This window comes from Castor canadensis, chromosome 13 (genome assembly GCF_047511655.1).
Source record: "Castor canadensis chromosome 13, mCasCan1.hap1v2, whole genome shotgun sequence".
Lineage (NCBI taxonomy): Eukaryota > Metazoa > Chordata > Mammalia > Rodentia > Castoridae > Castor > Castor canadensis.
The window spans coordinates 74,482,392-74,499,654 of record NC_133398.1 but is presented as its reverse complement, the minus strand read 5'-3'; the positions used below and the strand labels follow the sequence as shown (position 1 = coordinate 74,499,654).

The 17,263-nt window shown below is 40.4% G+C and overlaps 1 protein-coding gene across 1 annotated transcript; it reads left to right on the top strand.

The window, feature by feature from the left end:
• The first annotated feature begins 3,711 nt into the window (after window positions 1-3,711).
• On the top strand, window positions 3,712-13,857 carry Zfand5 (zinc finger AN1-type containing 5). The gene is made up of 6 exons (XM_020185790.2): window positions 3,712-3,844; window positions 7,594-7,753; window positions 8,159-8,270; window positions 8,861-8,964; window positions 11,314-11,439; window positions 12,235-13,857. Exons 2-6 carry the CDS (start codon window positions 7,603-7,605, stop codon window positions 12,381-12,383), a joined length of 642 nt encoding a protein of 213 aa, XP_020041379.1. The 5' UTR covers window positions 3,712-3,844; window positions 7,594-7,602; the 3' UTR covers window positions 12,384-13,857.
• Window positions 13,858-17,263: the final 3,406 nt, after the last annotated feature.

Below are 17,263 nucleotides of genomic sequence, written 5' to 3'. Positions count from 1 at the left end.
ATCAGCCAAGCACTTGTCATTCTGGGTCCAAATACAACCCATTATTGAGTTTATAAATACTTTATTATTTAATCATTAATTATTAAAGAGGGAAACATTTTAATTAAATAACTATGTTATTTTTTTAAATGATTTGCTCTCAACATACTACTGTAATCCTTTTGGCTAACCATTTCAAAAATAATTTTAAAAACTTGAGTTGCTTTACCTTGAGCTTTGAAATTTGTGAAGAGATTGAGAAGGGAAGGGAAAAGGGGTACTATATAAATATCAAATGATACCCAAAAGTTTTTAAAACACAGTAAAGTTTTGTTGTTTCCCAAGTTCTCCTTAGGTACAGAGAGAAGTGAACAGTTATCCATAATAAGGTGTTATAATAATGTCACAGAAGCAATTCTTGTCTCTGTAATGGGAAGTTACATGTCGAGATAAAATAACCCCAAGTCTTTCCTATTCTACAGTGGACTAATAACTCACATTGCTATTTTAAAGGGATGCCAGTCTCCACTTTCCAAGAAATGTAATTACAATTGCTCTTCTCCAATCATCAGTTTCCTTTCTGACCCATTCTCTAGTCGCAAAGAAAGAAATAAGTTAACTTCAATGACATTACCCAAGTTCTTAAGCCGAATACAAACTGTTGCAATTTCCTGATCTGACACAGTCTTTTACCACAGGTTATCTCTGCTAAGGAAATAAGCCAGGCCCCATTGGTGCTTGGGGTGGATGGAACTCAAGACTTGGGTGAGTTTTCAGGATCCATTATGTTTACCTATATGCTCCCACAGAAAGTGATAATTTTCTTTCAAAATATTTACCAATTCAGAGTTATATATTTGTGAGGTATCTCTCCCCTTTATGATAATAACATCCAGGAAAACAAGATAATAGAAAATGTTTTCAAGGAGTACTTAGGAAATGGACTGTTGCCAGTCACTTGTTACGTCCATGTAATGAAATTCTATAAAAGGCATTTTTGAACAACTAATGGGTAATATCACATTTCAAGCACATCCAACTTTCCCTATTATTTTTTTTTAACAGAGGCTGGATTCTGCCCAGAGTTGGCCTTCTCTAATCACTGTAGAATAAAGTCCTTTGCATGTTAATATTAGGAGCATTATATTGCATATTTTGTGGGGGTTTGTTTATGGATTTTTTTTTCTTTTTTGGTGGTGTTGGGGTTTGAACTCAGGGCCACACACTTGCTGGGCAGGCACTCCACCACTTGGGCCACTCCACCAGCCCTTGTGGGGTTTTGTTTGAATATTTGATTTTTTCATAACTGGGAATTGAACCCAGGACCTAGCACCAAGTGCTCTATCACTTCACTGTTCTAACAAGCATCTCAAGTGATGCTGATAATCTGGCCTGGGCACCACACTTTGAAAACCACTAGCAAACAGTTGCTGGACAGGAATCTTACTCTGTCTGGACTAATTCTAGCAGCACTCTTGGTTGAAACAGTATCAAAGAGCACAATAAGTGATTAGTAGAAAAGATGAATTACCACAAGCACTACATAATCTATATTATGGAATAAATATTGCTAAATAAACAGCTTTGCCTTATTACCCTTAGAGTTTTTTTTTCCAATTATGCCTAAGAATTTATCTTATTTTGTTTGTTGTAACTAAAATTCTGGAGGCGAAAAGTTTTTTTTTTTTTTTCAACACCATTGCCTCCCTATACTTCAGTGCACCAGGCAAGTCTCTTTGCTCCAATTCCCTTATCCCTACAAATGGACATGAAAGTAGTACCTATCTCAGTGAATTACTGCTGAGAATTAAAGCGACCCTAAATGGAAAATATTTGGCACTGAAAATGGCCTATAAATGGTAGCTGCTATTTTTATTATCTTATTGACTAATTTAAGGAAATAAATTCCCATGCTCCTGGGACCAGTGACCCAAACTACTTGAGTCTCTAATCTGAAATCACATTTAAACACATGTTCAGTTATGTCCCAGGTACTTTGCTTTCTGTGGAAGAGTGCTGTGTTGATTTGGCAGTGTTGGCAGAGCCCCAGCGTGGCACCCCCTTAAACACACATTACAAGTAACAATCACCTGAAGCACAACTTTAAACTACAAGCTCCTGAGCTCCACCCCAGACCAGCCTAAACCATGCCCAGGGAGAAGCCTAGAAAGCTGGAAATACTCATCCCGGCGGGGGGGCGGGGAGGGAGGGAGGGGGAGGGCGAAGGGAAGGGGGGAGGGGAGGGTGGTGTAGAAACCTAGAAAGCTTTAAATAATCACCCCGGGGTGGGGGGTGTATTTTTGATTACCCGCTTTAGGAAGGAGACCTCTCACTCCGTTCTAATGGCCGCTTATACGGCCCTGAACATTTCTTTGTGTAGTGGAGATCTTTTTTTTTTTTTGGTTTGTGGTTTGAAAAGGCTCCCAGTCTTCGGAGCTAAGTCCCCCTTTCGTACTAGTCGGGCCCTTGCCTCAGGTCTCAACTTCCTCCTGCGCCTCCTCCCGCTCCACTCCTGGCTGATCTCCACTCCTGGCCTCGGGTCTGGCTTGTTTGTCCCTTCGCTGCATTTCTCCAGTAGAACATTTGGTGCTTTCCTAGTTCACGACGCTTTGCTTGCTGGAATAGTCCATTTCCAGGGACCTCACTGCTGGCCAAAACACTTTGTTCAGAACAGCGACGCCGAGGCGAAGCCTGGCAGCCAGCCGGGCGCGCGTTTCCTGACTCCGCACAGCCGCCCGTGACCTTGGGCGGGCGGGCGCCCCCTGCACCGCGCCTTCCCGGCGGCTTCAGGGCCAGGCTCAGGTTGGACCTTGGAACTGAAAAGATGGGGGGCGGGGGAGAGGGAGGCTTCATAAGAGAGGAGACCCAGAAGCCAAGGGGCCATTCCTTTTCTGGAGCCGCATCCGTCTAACTAATTCCTGGCGGGGGAGGGAGCAGTGGTGTACAGCTGCCCGGGACTGGAGACAAAGCGTGAGAACTCGGCAAAAAGCGGGCTTGAGTGAGAAAATCCGAAGGAGGGAGGCTGAGGGCAGACAACCGGGTTAAAAATAGAAACGCATCCTCCACAGGACTCGCTCTTTCCAGCTCCACCCAGAGGCCGGCCGCCGGGAGAGTGACTTGGCTTTGCAAGACAGCAGCTCGGCCACAGCCAGACCGCCCCTCGCCTCTCGCACCCCTCCCTCCCCCCCCCCAGCCCGTGACTAAAGAACGGAGGCGGGGCCTCAGCCCGTGACGCCACCGCGCTGCCGGTCGCAGCCGACAGGGTTTTCGCTGACGCATAGGCCCCGCCCCCGTTCCCCGCACCCCGCCCCTCTTTCCCTCTGCCTGAGAGCCCAGAGGAAGGCGAGCGTCAGTCGGTCGGATCACGGAGCGGTGTGCGCCTCGTCTGGGGTTTGCTTGCTCCTCGGAGCCGCGCAGCTTCCCCCACGGTGGCAGAAGAAACGGAGACCGCCATTAGCGGGCCCTCCCGGCGTCCAGACCTCGCTGCGCGCGTTCCCCTCACCCCCTTCCTCGGCTCAGCCCGCCGCCGGTGGAAGCGTGAGGCGACGACGGGCAAGCGCTTCGACCAGCCTTAGCCGCCGCGGCCTCCGGTCCTCCCTCCGCCTCCTCCTCTTGCCCCCCCCTTGCTTCCCTCCTCCCACTTTCCGAGCTCCGGCGTGTCCCGGGCACGCTCGGCGCTGCTGCAGGAACAAAGGAGGACCCCGCGGCGGCGGCGGTGCCACCTCCGCCTGCGGCCCCGACCCGCTTCGGTCCGCGGCAGCTGCTCCAGGGCATCCGGCTCGCCCTTCCCGGAGGCCTTGGCCCGGACCCACCGCCCCGGCGTCCGTCACGCGCGAGCTTGGTTCTGCATCCGGGCCCCCGCAGGGTGAGTGGTGCGGGGCTGGGGGCGGGCGCCGGTTCGGCGGGCCGGGCAGGGCTGGGGTGGGCAGTGGGGGGCGGGGTGGAGGGGTTCAGGATGCCTCGGGCTTCCGGCTCAGCCCGAGCGGGCCGTGGATGGCGGCGTCCGGGGGAAGGAGCCCGTCCGCCCGTCGGCTCGGAAGGCACAAAGACGGGGGCGTCATCTTGCCATAGTGGCCCGACGCCCGGCTCCCCGCTCGCCCTCGCACGGGCGGGGAACAATGCCCGCCCGGCGTGCGGCCTCCGCGGAGCGGGACTGCGGGCCTCTGGCGTAGGCAGCCGGTCCCCGACCCACAAAGGCCGGGGCGGCTGCCGCGCCCCCGGCCCCGCAGCCTGGGTCGCCCCTTTGATGGACGAGCCGTTCGGATCGGGCCGGGCCGGATCGGCGCGAGCGGGGCCCGTCCGGCCTGCCGAGCCGCGGTTGTGCATGACTCAGGGGTTTTTGGAGGAGGCCGTGCTGCTGGGCTCTGCTGAGCTAGGCGTTTGCTGGAGGGGGAGGGGGAGCAGTGGCACCCCAACTTGTTCTCAACCCACTGGAACCCGGAGCCCAGGGTTCTCTTGGGTCGTAGTTTAGTTTTGCCGACGTCGCTGCGCTTCTCCGAGGTGCTCTTCATGGAGGAAACGGAGCGCCTTCCCCTTTGTTTCGTGCATGCGTGAACTTGAAATTTCTTGCTCGATTTCCCACTCCACGCCTCCTCGGAGATGGTGTTTTGAGGAAGGGTCGGGTTTTCTACTGATTGAATCTCAGCTGATATTGCTAGAGGAGCTATTTAAAATGAAGTGGTATAATAGGTCAAAGAGCTCTGTACTTAAATCTCTTGTCCAAAACCTTAGACTTGCATTTCACTCGTTTGAAGGTGTTTTTTTTTTTTCAAAGTAAGATTTTATAGCCCCATTTGGTGGAAATACTGTAATTTTTTACCTTTCAAGTTTTTTCTTAAAATGCGTCCTCCCCCCCCCCCTTTTGTGGGAGGGAAGTGTCTCTGAGACCTGATACTAAGTCTCCAAAGGTGCTTTTAAAAGTCCATGTACTCCCCTTGGCAGAGGGACTCTGAAGATTAAGGACTTGCCCAAGGTCACTGGCTTAGTTATGGCAAATGAGAGCTTAGAACGGGTCTCGACTCCCCCAGGTGAGTTGGTGTTCTTAAAACAGCATCTGCACCTGAAACAAGTATTCCATAGGTGTAAAAGCACTTTATTCATTCAGACGTTATGTTAGAGGATTTTTTTTTTAACTGAGGTCTTTTTAAAAAGCTATGAGTTAGAAAAACCCACAAACTTTGTTAAAAATAATGTACTCCAGCTATACCTGGTAAGAGTTTATAACAACTTGTATTTTTCTAAACAAATAGAAAGGAAATGCAATACCTAGTGGCAAACATACTCCTCTCGAATAATTGCCACTAAAGGATTCTTTGTGCCTCCATGCTCTCTCCACTAATGCCTAGTTTTATGGTTTTGTTTTGTTTTTTAAATAAATACCCCTGACTATTTTCAGTTTAGTGAGTGATTAATGATGCTTGGATCTTCTAGGTTGGATTTGAGATTGTTCTCTAATCTTCACTACATTAGGAAAAACTGGCGGCCTTAATTGCATTTTTGTTTGTTTCCTGATTATGTTACATATATGAAGCTGTATCTTTAGTTCTTGGGGTTGTGTAGGAGTTGGCAAGCTCTGAGATATAAATAGAAGCTGATTTCAGAGGCCCCTGTTGACTAGGCTTTATGTGAGAGCCTCCATCCAGCTCAGCCTGTCACATTGCAGCCTTGTGACAGGCTGAAGCGCCCTCCCATGTGATCTAAGCTTCTGAGAAATATTAAGGCAAGCTGTGCACATGTGATGGCATTTAAAAGCTGGCTTTCTAGGGGGGAAAACTAAAAGAATGAGAAGCCCTATAGAAGATTCTAATGTCCTGGTGTATGAGTTCAAGGTTTACGATTAACTAAAATTAATGTGGACCCACGGATTGGTTTTAAAAGTTCTGGCAGTGTACTTTTAAAGCTAATGCTAAATGACAGTAAAAGTTAGGATAGGCAGTGAGCTAGCATAAATAGCTGACTTAAAGGAATGGCTCAACTTTTTGTACAGATTGACATGGGCATGGGTGGGAATGAAAATACATAATTTACTACTTGAATCATTTTTGCTCCTGTTACATTCAACATTTAAAAACACCAACTGAGTTTATTAAACTTCTTAAGTGCTCCAAAATGAGTCAGCTAAATTCCACTTACTATTTAAAGAGACAGTTCAACTAAGTAAATACTATTGCTTTAAGTAAGTTGCACATCTTGGTCACTCTCCATCCAAGTATGATTTGCTTGAATTACAGTATCCTTTTGCTAACAAAAGGAAAGACTGCTGTCATTTAAAAGTTTGAGGGAGCAATGGTTGTCAGGATTCTGTCTAGATCATATGGATTGTAACACCACCCCAAGGGGTTTTTGAATTTTGTTTAGTTAATACTTGTTAAAAAGTTACTTAAACTCAGTAAAAGACATTTTCTAGTACACAGTAGTTTTTTAAAATGCGTGGACACTAGCTACATAGCGCACAAATGCTGTCAAATGATGCCTTTTACATAGGTGTTTTTTTATTAGGATATATTTGTTGTGGGGGGGATTCATAGTGACAATTCCGATGAGGCTTATACATTGATTAGATAACCCCCATCATCTCTCCCCCCACCCACCTCCTCCTTGCCCCACTTGAAGGAATTGCAAGGAGTTTTTACCATGCATCCTCATTTTAATCTTCATTCACCCTCCTCCCTTCCACTAGTACCCCCCCAAACACACATACATACTACCTTTTTTACACTCCTTTCAAAAATAATTTTTCTTAGTCTGTATTTTACCCAGAGGAATACTTAATAGATTTAGCATAACATTACTTGTGCTGATTTTTAACAGAACTTCTGAAAAAGCACAGATAGGCTTACCACATAAAGTTACATATTAACAATTAGGAAAGTTCATGTTTTCATATTGCTTTGCCTTTGATGATACTGAGTTTGAGCTGGAAAAGGTTTTATATTTTGATGTGAGGAAGACAAGTACTTGTTATAATTTTTTGAGATATTTGTGATTGATAATTTGTACTTTGCAGATTTCTGGCTTTAAACAAATAGAGATAGATGCCTACCTCACAGCAAAATTGTCAAATTATTTAAAGGACCCAAATATGTCCATATCTAGTTTTAAGAAAATTTTAGGGCTCAATCCAATATTCAGCCAGTTTAAAGAACCCACTAATAAATGTCACTGATAAGTAGTTGGATTATGTTAATTTTTTTATCCCCATTTTGCAGTTCCATTTAAAATGTTTTTAGCTAATTAACTAAAAACAACATTTGAAATGGTTTGCCAATAGTGCAGGAAAGCGGAGAGTAAACATAACAATTTTCCAAAATTGATTAGAATTTGGTTAGCTGACCTTTCCACAAATTGAAGCTTAAGAACAGTAACAGGTAAAATAATGCATTTTAGTATTTAATGAATTTGGTCCTGAAACAATTCCTCTCATGCTCTTTGTTTTGTAAAGGCACCAATATTCATAGCTATTTCTACTCACTTTTTAAATGATTAACAGAATTTGGGCTTTTGTTAGTGGTAGACTTGATATTTAGGAATACCAAAGGTAAAGTGGTGATTATAATACTAATTTTATTTTGATGACTTGCTAATTTCTAAAATTTTGCTTTGTTTTGTTTATAGCAGAAAAATATGGCTCAGGAGACTAACCAGACACCAGGGCCCATGCTGTGTAGTACAGGATGTGGCTTTTATGGCAATCCTAGGACAAATGGAATGTGCTCTGTTTGCTACAAAGAACATCTTCAGAGACAGCAGAATAGTGGCAGAATGAGCCCAATGGGTAAGTTGCTTCCAAGAAAAAACACACTTGAAGAACTGGTGGAGAGGAAATATAGAAGCAAGGATTGGGGCCCAAGACTGAGAATGCTGAAAGCCCAAGCAGAGAAGACCTGACAAGAGCTTTAAATTAAAGCATCACCCCAAGTACTTGACATGACTACATCAAGAACGAATACCTACAAGCATCTAGCTTTTTCCGTTTTCTATTTTGATGTTTTGTGTACGCGCTGGATATGACTTCTTAAAATATTTTTTGTTTGGATACTCACTTTTAAATGTAGGATTGCAGTGCAGTGAAAGTGCTTAAATTGCTAAATTAAATGCAGGTATTATTACTTACTAAGTTGATACTAAGTAAGTTTTTTTAGTGTTGATTTGTTTCTTACAAATCGTTTTTTTTAAATAGGGACAGCTAGTGGTTCCAACAGTCCTACCTCAGATTCTGCATCTGTACAAAGAGCAGACGCTAGCTTAAACAACTGTGAAGGTGCTGCTGGCAGCACATCTGAAAAATCAAGGTAAGATTTAACATTTCACAATTTCTATAATGCGAAGAGGAAATCAAGATGTTTGTTTCATATAATGTGTTAAAGTATCAGATGCCCTTGGCTTTGTGTGCATTGCACTATCAAGGATTCCAATGTCCTTTAATATCTGATTCTTTGAGTAAAGCTATAAATCACAACATACTCCATATCCTCCTCAAGGACACTGTTGAAAATGGCGTGTTTTTATATCCTTGTAATCAAGGTTTAGGGACTGTAGAGAGAGAGACTCTGCAGACTGTTACAGTGCCACACAAGGTTTTTCAACATAGCTGCTCCTTTTGTCCTTATAGGCACAGCTGAAAATTACTAGTTGTTATGATGGAATATTATACATACTTATACAAATATGCAGCCATGAGTTGATGAGCCATTTATTGAATTGTTTTCTTTATTTTCAACCATTTATGTTGGGCATCCAGTGTGTTTTCCAGAATTTTAGGTTATGTAGCTCCATTTGATCATGTTGGAAATAATACATAATTTAGTTGAACTGACAGCTTATCTCAAAAAGAAGTACCCTTAACATCTTTAAAAATAATTGTTTGCTTGAACTCAAATAGAAATGTGCCTGTGGCTGCCTTGCCTGTAACTCAACAAATGACAGAAATGAGCATTTCAAGAGAGGACAAAATAACTACCCCGAAAACAGAGGTGTCAGAGCCAGGTATGCTTTTTGTTTAATATTAGTTCAGTTCTGAATTTGGTAGCATGAGAAAGTTGGTGGTGTGAGTTTCTCCTTCCCATTGAAGGACCAAAGAGGAGGGAGAGCTATAACATACAGGCCAAGCAAAAACACTAGTATCACAGAGTATAAGATAGTCAGTGCTCTCTCTTCTTCTCTATGTATCCCCCACCCTTATCCTAATGTCTACAAATAAGCAGGTTTGTAATCTGGAGACCGGATGTATTAGGAACAAAAATTTCAAGGCCAAAAAGAAAAAACATAATAAAAAGTAACTTCGGGTGCTGTGTTACCTTGCTAGCTGCCTGTCATTTTTCATTGATAGTGCCCTAGTAAATCTTTGCTTTTCCAAAAAAAATAATAATAACTATAGTCACGATAATGTCAGACAGCATTCAAGCAAAAGAACATACTGAACACTAAAAGTTGTAGTTGGAAAGGTCTTGGATCCTTATCACATACGTTGTAGGACTTTAAAACTCACGGAAGGGCACTTTGGTTTTCAATAGGTGGTGGCTTTGAGGTTGTGCTAATAGCACAAGTAGAAGTGCCCTGGTGTTCCAAGAAGACTCAGCATTATTTGTGCACATAGTTATTCAGATCAGTTCATTTGTTCTTGGTAGAGTGCTGACTGAAGGCAATATAAAAAACAGTGTTAGTGGTTGTGCAGTCTGCTTTGAAGACCTGATTTTGCTAACAGGCAATTTCATGTGTGCAGTATCAATCTCATAAAGCTAAATTCTTTGGTCATCAAGTGACAGACGATTCTATACTTAGATTTGATATCTGAAATGAGTTTCCTGACCAGATGTCTTTGTGATGTGCCTTTTCTTTAAACTGATCTTGTTCGCTCATTTTTGGATTAGAATTGTGTCTTGCATTTATTATTACTTGGTAGACATTCTGTGAAACTTTTCTGTGTTATATCTCCCCCTCACACACACACACACACACACCCCAATTCTTCCTTGTATGTCTGATGAGCTTACTGTTAATTTTTCAGGTGTGAGCAAGGAAATGGCTGACAACCATGCCCCCAGATATTTACCCTCATAGCATCAAGAAAAATTACATTAAGGTTGTTACAGTAGCTTAGGAAAAAGAAGTACGTAGAGTACGATTCTGTTAACTAGGCTGTTGATCCCACTGTATACATTGGCATTGCCAATACATGATAAATTTGGGAAGTTTAGGTTGACATTAAACCAATCTGCTTGCTCTGGAAGCTTGGATATACTAACAGCATTGATGCTAGCATATTATTTAGGTAGTGATTTTTAGCATTACATTCATAAATTTGCTCTTGGGGTTTGAATTAATATTAAATCAATGATTTTAAAGTGTTTCAGGTATAGTTGGATTTTATATAAGTAGAAGTAAATCTTGATATTTTGTCTTAAGCTAATGTGAAAATTGGGCTTTTATACAGTCTGGAACATTTTTTAAGTCACAAATTCTGTTGATGTCAGTGTGAACTAAAACTTAGGGTTCTTGTAGGTGGAAAATTGGGACTTTTTGTAGATCGTCTCACTGTTCAAAGTAACAGTAAAAATAAAAGTCATGCTTTAAAACATACTGTTCCGTCTATAAAATGCTTAATATTCTTAAGTCAGAGCTTCACAAACTTACGCACACTGTTTGCTAATTTTTTTTTAAAGTTTTAAAAAATCTTATAAGCCAAGAATGGTGATGCATGCCTGTAATCCCAGCACTCAGAAAGTGAGAGCAGGGGGACCACCAGTTATGAGGCCACCCTGGAATGCATAGATCCTGTCTCAAAAAAAAAAGTCTTACAGATTTTTCTGTAAAACAACATGATACACTTCAGAAAATGGCAGAGCAATTTTCTTGAAACTCTTGAATCTGAATCTGATTGAAGAATTAATGACTGCCAAAACTTGCTAATTTCACCAACAAATCTTCTACCTTTAATGACTTTTCTAACCAAATACTCTACTTAGTAAAAAGTAATGCATTTGAACTGGCTAATACAGAAAACCTAAGCATACAATCAGTCTTTCCCAGGTCTTTAAAACAGACTTAGGATTTTGTTTTCTAGTACTGGCTGTTAAGACCAAGTTTAAAGGAATTTCTTAGTAATCGCTTTCATAGAAGATAGAGGAGCATTCAGTTGCATAGGTTTGGAAGGCAATTCTCTTAAATTCTAATAAAGTAGAATGGAAAATACTGCTTAAAGTTGCTATTTTAAGAATGGCTACTTAAAAGAACATTCTATAAATCTTACCATTATTAAATGCTTTTCTTTTTGACTTAGATCATGGTTGTTCCGTGGTGTTCAGGTAAATTTTAAATTTTAACTTTTTTTTTCAGTTGTCACTCAGCCCAGTCCATCAGTTTCTCAGCCAAGTACTTCTCAAAGTGAAGAAAAAGCTCCCGAGTTGCCCAAACCAAAGAAGAACAGATGTTTCATGTGCAGAAAGAAAGTTGGCCTTACAGGTACTAAGAACACATTAGCACTGTATATCTTACTGCTTGCAATTAGCAGAGCTCTTGGTTACTCTGTCAGGGACTGTTCATTCTTAAACTTCAAAAAAAAAAAAAAAACACCTTGACTTTCATTCTTCCCAGAAAGGGCAACACTGGGAGGGTTTAATGGTCTTGAGAAGCTGGGTTTAATTTCCATGTCTCCCTAGTCATAGGATTATCGTTAACCTCTGGCATTCTGAATTATTTTCCTTTATTGGATTGATAAAAATTCATCCCTTTTGAGTCTTTGCTTTGTTACAGATAGAGAAAAGGTAGCTAAACTAACATAATAGTAAGCACCTACTTGGAGTTAGCCATGAAATGTTTTAAATGCTTTTTATTTCCTTTCTTTAAACCATATGGTATGCTAGGGTTGTGGTTTTAATTCTTGTCAGCCTGATCATAGAACCTGTATAAATTCTACCCTCTGTAATATCTACAGGAATCAATAGAAGAAAAATACCTGGTAGAATTGACTGACAAATAGTCCATTTTACTTTGTCAGTGTGGTTTTTTGGCTTACCGTGTACGTTTGCTTTGCAGTCCCTATTGCCCTTGGAAGGAAGACTTAAGCATAGTTACTTGAATTTCTCATCACGTCAGAGTAGGTTAGCGCTCTTTCACAATTTAAAGTGACAGATTGTATCAAGAGTTGACAGTCTTTTCATGTTGCAAAGCAGTAGTTCCTTTTTTGTTGTGACGAGGGCTCTTTCTTTCCTTCTGTCACAAGCTCCTAAGTGATGTGGTTTTCTCTTACTTATACAGGGTTTGACTGCCGATGTGGAAATTTGTTTTGTGGACTTCACCGTTACTCTGACAAGCACAACTGTCCATATGATTACAAAGCAGAAGCTGCAGCAAAAATCAGGAAAGAGAATCCAGTTGTTGTGGCTGAAAAAATCCAGAGAATATAAATTACTACTTGTGAAGAGACTGAAACTTTGTTTTTATGTTAATATATAGTAGGAAAACATTAAAGAGCAGATGCATGGCCATTTTCCTTTGATGTTCTCCAGAGTTTTACTTTACATTTGTCTGTCTTAATAATTGATATTTTAGGATGTTTGGGTGTTTGTTACAGGCAGAATTGGATAGATACAGCCCTACAAAATGTATATGCCCTCCCTTGAATAAAATTGGATGAAAATCTGCACAGCAAATTGAAATACAGATTACAGGGATGAAATTTAGTTCCCATGTGCCAAACAAAAATCTCTGCATGTTTGCAGCATATCTGCCTTTTGGAAATGTAATCAAGGTATAATCTTTGGCTAGTGTTATGTGCCTGTATTTTTTAAAAAATGGTACACCAGAAAAGGACTGGCAGTCTACTTCTACCATAGTTAAACTTCACCCTCTTAATTTCCACATGTTCTTTGGAAGCAGGAAGAAAGCTATAAAGAGGATCAGACCTTTCTGTGAAACCAGTATTTGGTGCCATATGTAAGCCTGGTTAAATTGGTCTTCTAAAAACTCACATAAGACATGCTGCAAGAGGTAAACACCTCAGCTGGTTATAAGTAAAACCATCAAGCCAACAACAGGGTCTTGAGATAATCTTTGACGCTTACTGTGCTGGCCGGCACCAGAAGATACCTGCGTTATTATTACAAAAATGTGTAGCACAGAACTGCACTAGGATTGATTTATTTACAAGAAGAAATTAAAACTCTACGTTTGGTTTTCATTACAGCAGCTCTATTGAATAACATGCATCTGAATTTTAAGTTGCAAAGGTATCTGAACAGTTAATTTTTCATGTGCACCTTTTGTTGAATGTTTTGGTTCAAGAAAGAATGTTTAAAGCTTTTTAAAGACTTCAGTTCTTATGTAACTGTACCCTTCTGCATGGAAAATCATAACCAACATGGCTGCAGTAGACTTCTTAGTGGTATCCAGCACCACTTGCAGAGGGCTGCTTTTATCATATTAATTGTACTTGGGTGTAGGACTCTAGTGTTCTTGGGTGTATTGCATGGGCTGCATTATCTACAGCATTGTACAATAACAACTAGAAAAGGCAGTATACTTCACTGATGCTTGTCTGGTAATACCACTTCTGTGTTATAATGGGAGGTTTTTTGTGATGTATGAAACTTGTGTTTTTTATATATAAATGAGTATAGTTAGTGTTGTGGTAATGCCTGTTTTCATCTGTAAATAGTTAAGTATGTACACGGGGCACTACTGATTTATTGCAGTGTTCAGTCCTAGTTTTTACTTTCTTAAAGCATTCAGTTTTGCTTTCAATTTTATGTACCTTAGTTCTAAGTTAGATCTGCAGATGTGTACAGATAGTTCATATTTATGTATTGCACATAATCATGCTACTCAGCATTGATGCTATATTGTATTATGTAAATAATAAAAGCCATGTACAGAGGGAAACTTCCACTTGTTCATTGGGTTTTTAAGCCTTAGTTAGAATCCTAGAGGGAAAAAATAGAAAATGTTTCATACTGAACTTCATAGTTACACATGGAGACTTTACATGGCCATATTACAAATTTATTTTCCATTGGCATTCTTGGAACTCATGGCCAAATGAGAACCATGAAATGAGTGGTTTGAAACATTTTCAAGTAGAGTATGTGGTAGGCAATTTTCATAGAACTGAGCAGGCACCATTAGGCTCCATACAGTTGAAGCTTGAGAGTAGAATTAAATTTCACAACTACTGCCTATCTCTTTTCCATGTTGTGCTTTTACCAGTGATTTATGATAAAAATGAAGAGGAACTTAGGCATGAGTTTGTGTTTACAAAACAGTTATATTTTGGTTTTGGTTTTAGCTGTAATAATAAGAGATGGAACCATGGACTTCATCTTCGCAGGTGTACTGCCAGGTAATAAGGATAAGGAATAACAGTTACATGCCTACTTTGTCCCACAGGACAACTAAAACCAAGAATAGAACCATTAATGCTTAGGGATTACTGGGATAGAAATACTTAACCTGGTTCACTTTTGTGTATCATTTCTTTGCTGCTACTTTCAAGTGGAGGTGAGGTGTTTGTCCATCTGAGATGAGGATAGTTAGTCTCTTAATATGAAGGGTTGAGTAATGACTTTACTCCCTCAGCGCTACCAGAGTCAAAAATCTGGTGAATGTTTTGTTTTTGTGGTGGTAGGGCTTGACCCAGTCCTCATATGTTAGGCAACCACTCTTGCCACTGATCTCCTCAGGAGGTTCCTCCTCAACCTTGATAAAGTTTAAGTGTCAGAAGTTTTGAAAACTGGTATGTAGGAAGTGGGACTTAGATCTTCGTGACTCCATCAGGTCGTGAAGATCTTTGAATAGTAGCAAGAGTTTGTGGTAGTAAATGTTTCCATAATTACTTTTTACAAGAAACTTGAGAAGGGACTCAAAGTTTCACCAGACTTGGATTCAGATCGGAATAATTTCTGTTAACTCCAGACTGAATAAGCTTTAATTTTGGAATGTGCACTGAGGTTTTAAGCAATGTAAGACTATACCATGTTTTCTTTTAGATATACATATGACAAATCTTTTTTTTGAGACACAAAGCAATAAAAGTTTTATTAGGAGAGGAAGGAAAGCAAAGACTCCTGTGTGGGAGAGGCTGCAGGAAAGCAGTCCAAGCCCACACAGACAAATCTTTGTACCTCTACACCCAAAGTTTTGCTAGGACATTTAGCAGTGCTGTGAAGTTTGGGCTAATCCATTTTCCAAATGTAATCTTCTAGTGGGCCTTATCTGTAAAACTATGGCCTCAGGTTTGATAAGGGATGGGCTTCCTACACAGTGGATTAGTTTGCAAATGATAGGGTTCGTATTTTTTTCCCTCCAATATGGGCAATATAGTAAGTCATGGACCTTGGAACCAAGTTACCATCTTGGGCAATTTACTATAGGTGTCCACATTGGTCTACTTCATTTGTTAGGGTGGTCAACTACCTGTTTGGGAGTGTGATAAAACAGCACTTAAAAATGCATATAATACTTGATACTAATTTTTGAGAGTAATGATGTCTAACTTGTGGAGAAAATTATTTGAGAACAAGATGGATTACATCAAGTATATAGTAAAAAGCTAAGATTGATAAACTTTTTTTCAAGTAATTGGAATCATTCTTTTAGGTAAGGTTTTCTTTGCAGATGTCTACATTAAATGAAGTTCCTAGCAAGTAATAATAAAGCAAATGTCTACTAGATAATGTAACAGCAAAATGTTAAGCATATTGCTATTGCATTTGGTTTTGGATCCATAACATTCACATGGTTCCAAAATTAATTTGCTGGCATGCATTAGAAGCAACGCCTCTCATCCTGTCCTATATCCTCCACTCCAAGAGGTACAAGTATATTTTAAGTAAATGTCACATTCAGGAAGGGTATTTGACCTCTTCCACTTTGTAAACATTTGTATATATAATTTGACACTATTTGAATGCAAAGTTAATGTATTGGACTTTGTCCATAGTATTAGGTTATAATTTTGGAGAAAATGATAAAGGTTGCTGATTGATTAGCAATAATAGTATATACCTTAAACTACTTAAAAGAGTTTACATGGATGAGGGAATATGTTTGTACATTGTGCTTTTATAATAAGTATGCATAGGACAATATAAGCATTGTGTATGTTGATGCTTACAGCTATTTCCATGGACAGAGTTTTCAGTTTATGTGAAAGCAGAGGGTATTATTTTTGTGTTTCCCCCAGATTACATTTCTGTTAAAGGCCTACAAATAAAAGTTAACACCATTTCAAGACATGAACATAAATCTTTTTCACAATTTCTAATTGCTAGACCAACTCTTAGTATGGGTACAGAAACTTTGGAGCTCAGGCATCAATCAGAATAAAAATACAAGTGAATTTCTTAGACATCCTGTGTGTATAACCCATGCAAATTATTTGTTAAGCTAACTCTGGGAAAGTTACTTAATCTTGAGTAAGAACTTTGCATCTATTCAGACTTTGACTAAAATGATGTTTGTAATACATTTAATAGTGTTAAGCACCTCGCAGCAGCTTGATGTAGGTTCACTGTTTCACTTTTTTTTGTTTTGTTTTTTCTTTTTGAAACAAGATCTCACTGTGTAGCCCAGGCTGACTTCCAAGTCAATCCTGCCTCGTCCTCCTGAGTGCTGGGATTTTAGGTGTGCACCACCACACCTAGCTTTTCAGATTGCTTTCAACACTGTTAACCTCTTCAGAAGCCTTTATTTACAGATGAGTATGGTCAGGTTCCATGTAACAAACAGTCTTTTTGTAATCAACTGAAATTCATTTGGTGGAATAGAAATGCACCCCAACCACCAGGTTTTCTGCAGTGCTTGCAATTCTTAAACTGGAGCCTATAAATTCCTGAAATTGCATGCTGAATTTGGTGTCTGTGTTTCTTGGTAGAATTTTCAGAGATCTATAACTAAAAGAAGACCCAGGAAATGTCCTTGTGAAAATACTTGAGTACTTTAAGAGAGAATTAAGTGTTACAAAAGATCTGCCTTTTTTCTCTGATAATAGAGGAAAATGTACCTTTTCTCTTGTTAGACAAAGTCATGTGGTCCCAAGAAATGAAGGAGGAGATAAACTGATGAGGCACAGGCATCATCCTCTGGTTGGTCCCTTTGAAAATACCTTGCCATTTTAGTTTGCTTGTTCTTAATATACTTATACTATTATCCTCAAACACAAACCAGGGTCTCATTACAACATGCTGTGCCTGATGCATGTGTTTACAAGCCAGGAAATGGTGTTACAGTGAGTGTCTTAACTTTATAAGTCCATATGTCTTATCATGGTACTGGCTGAATTGTCAGGGTA

Excerpts from the sequence above, each read along its gene's own strand:
- Zfand5 (XM_020185790.2), top strand. The coding sequence starts at position 7,603 with ATGGCTCAGGAGACTAACCAGACACCAGGGCCCATGCTGTGTAGTACA. Across the intron at positions 8,271-8,860 it reads AGCACATCTGAAAAATCAAG|AAATGTGCCTGTGGCTGCCT; the intron begins GTAAGATTTAAC and ends GAACTCAAATAG. Across the intron at positions 11,440-12,234 it reads AAAGAAAGTTGGCCTTACAG|GGTTTGACTGCCGATGTGGA; the intron begins GTACTAAGAACA and ends TTACTTATACAG.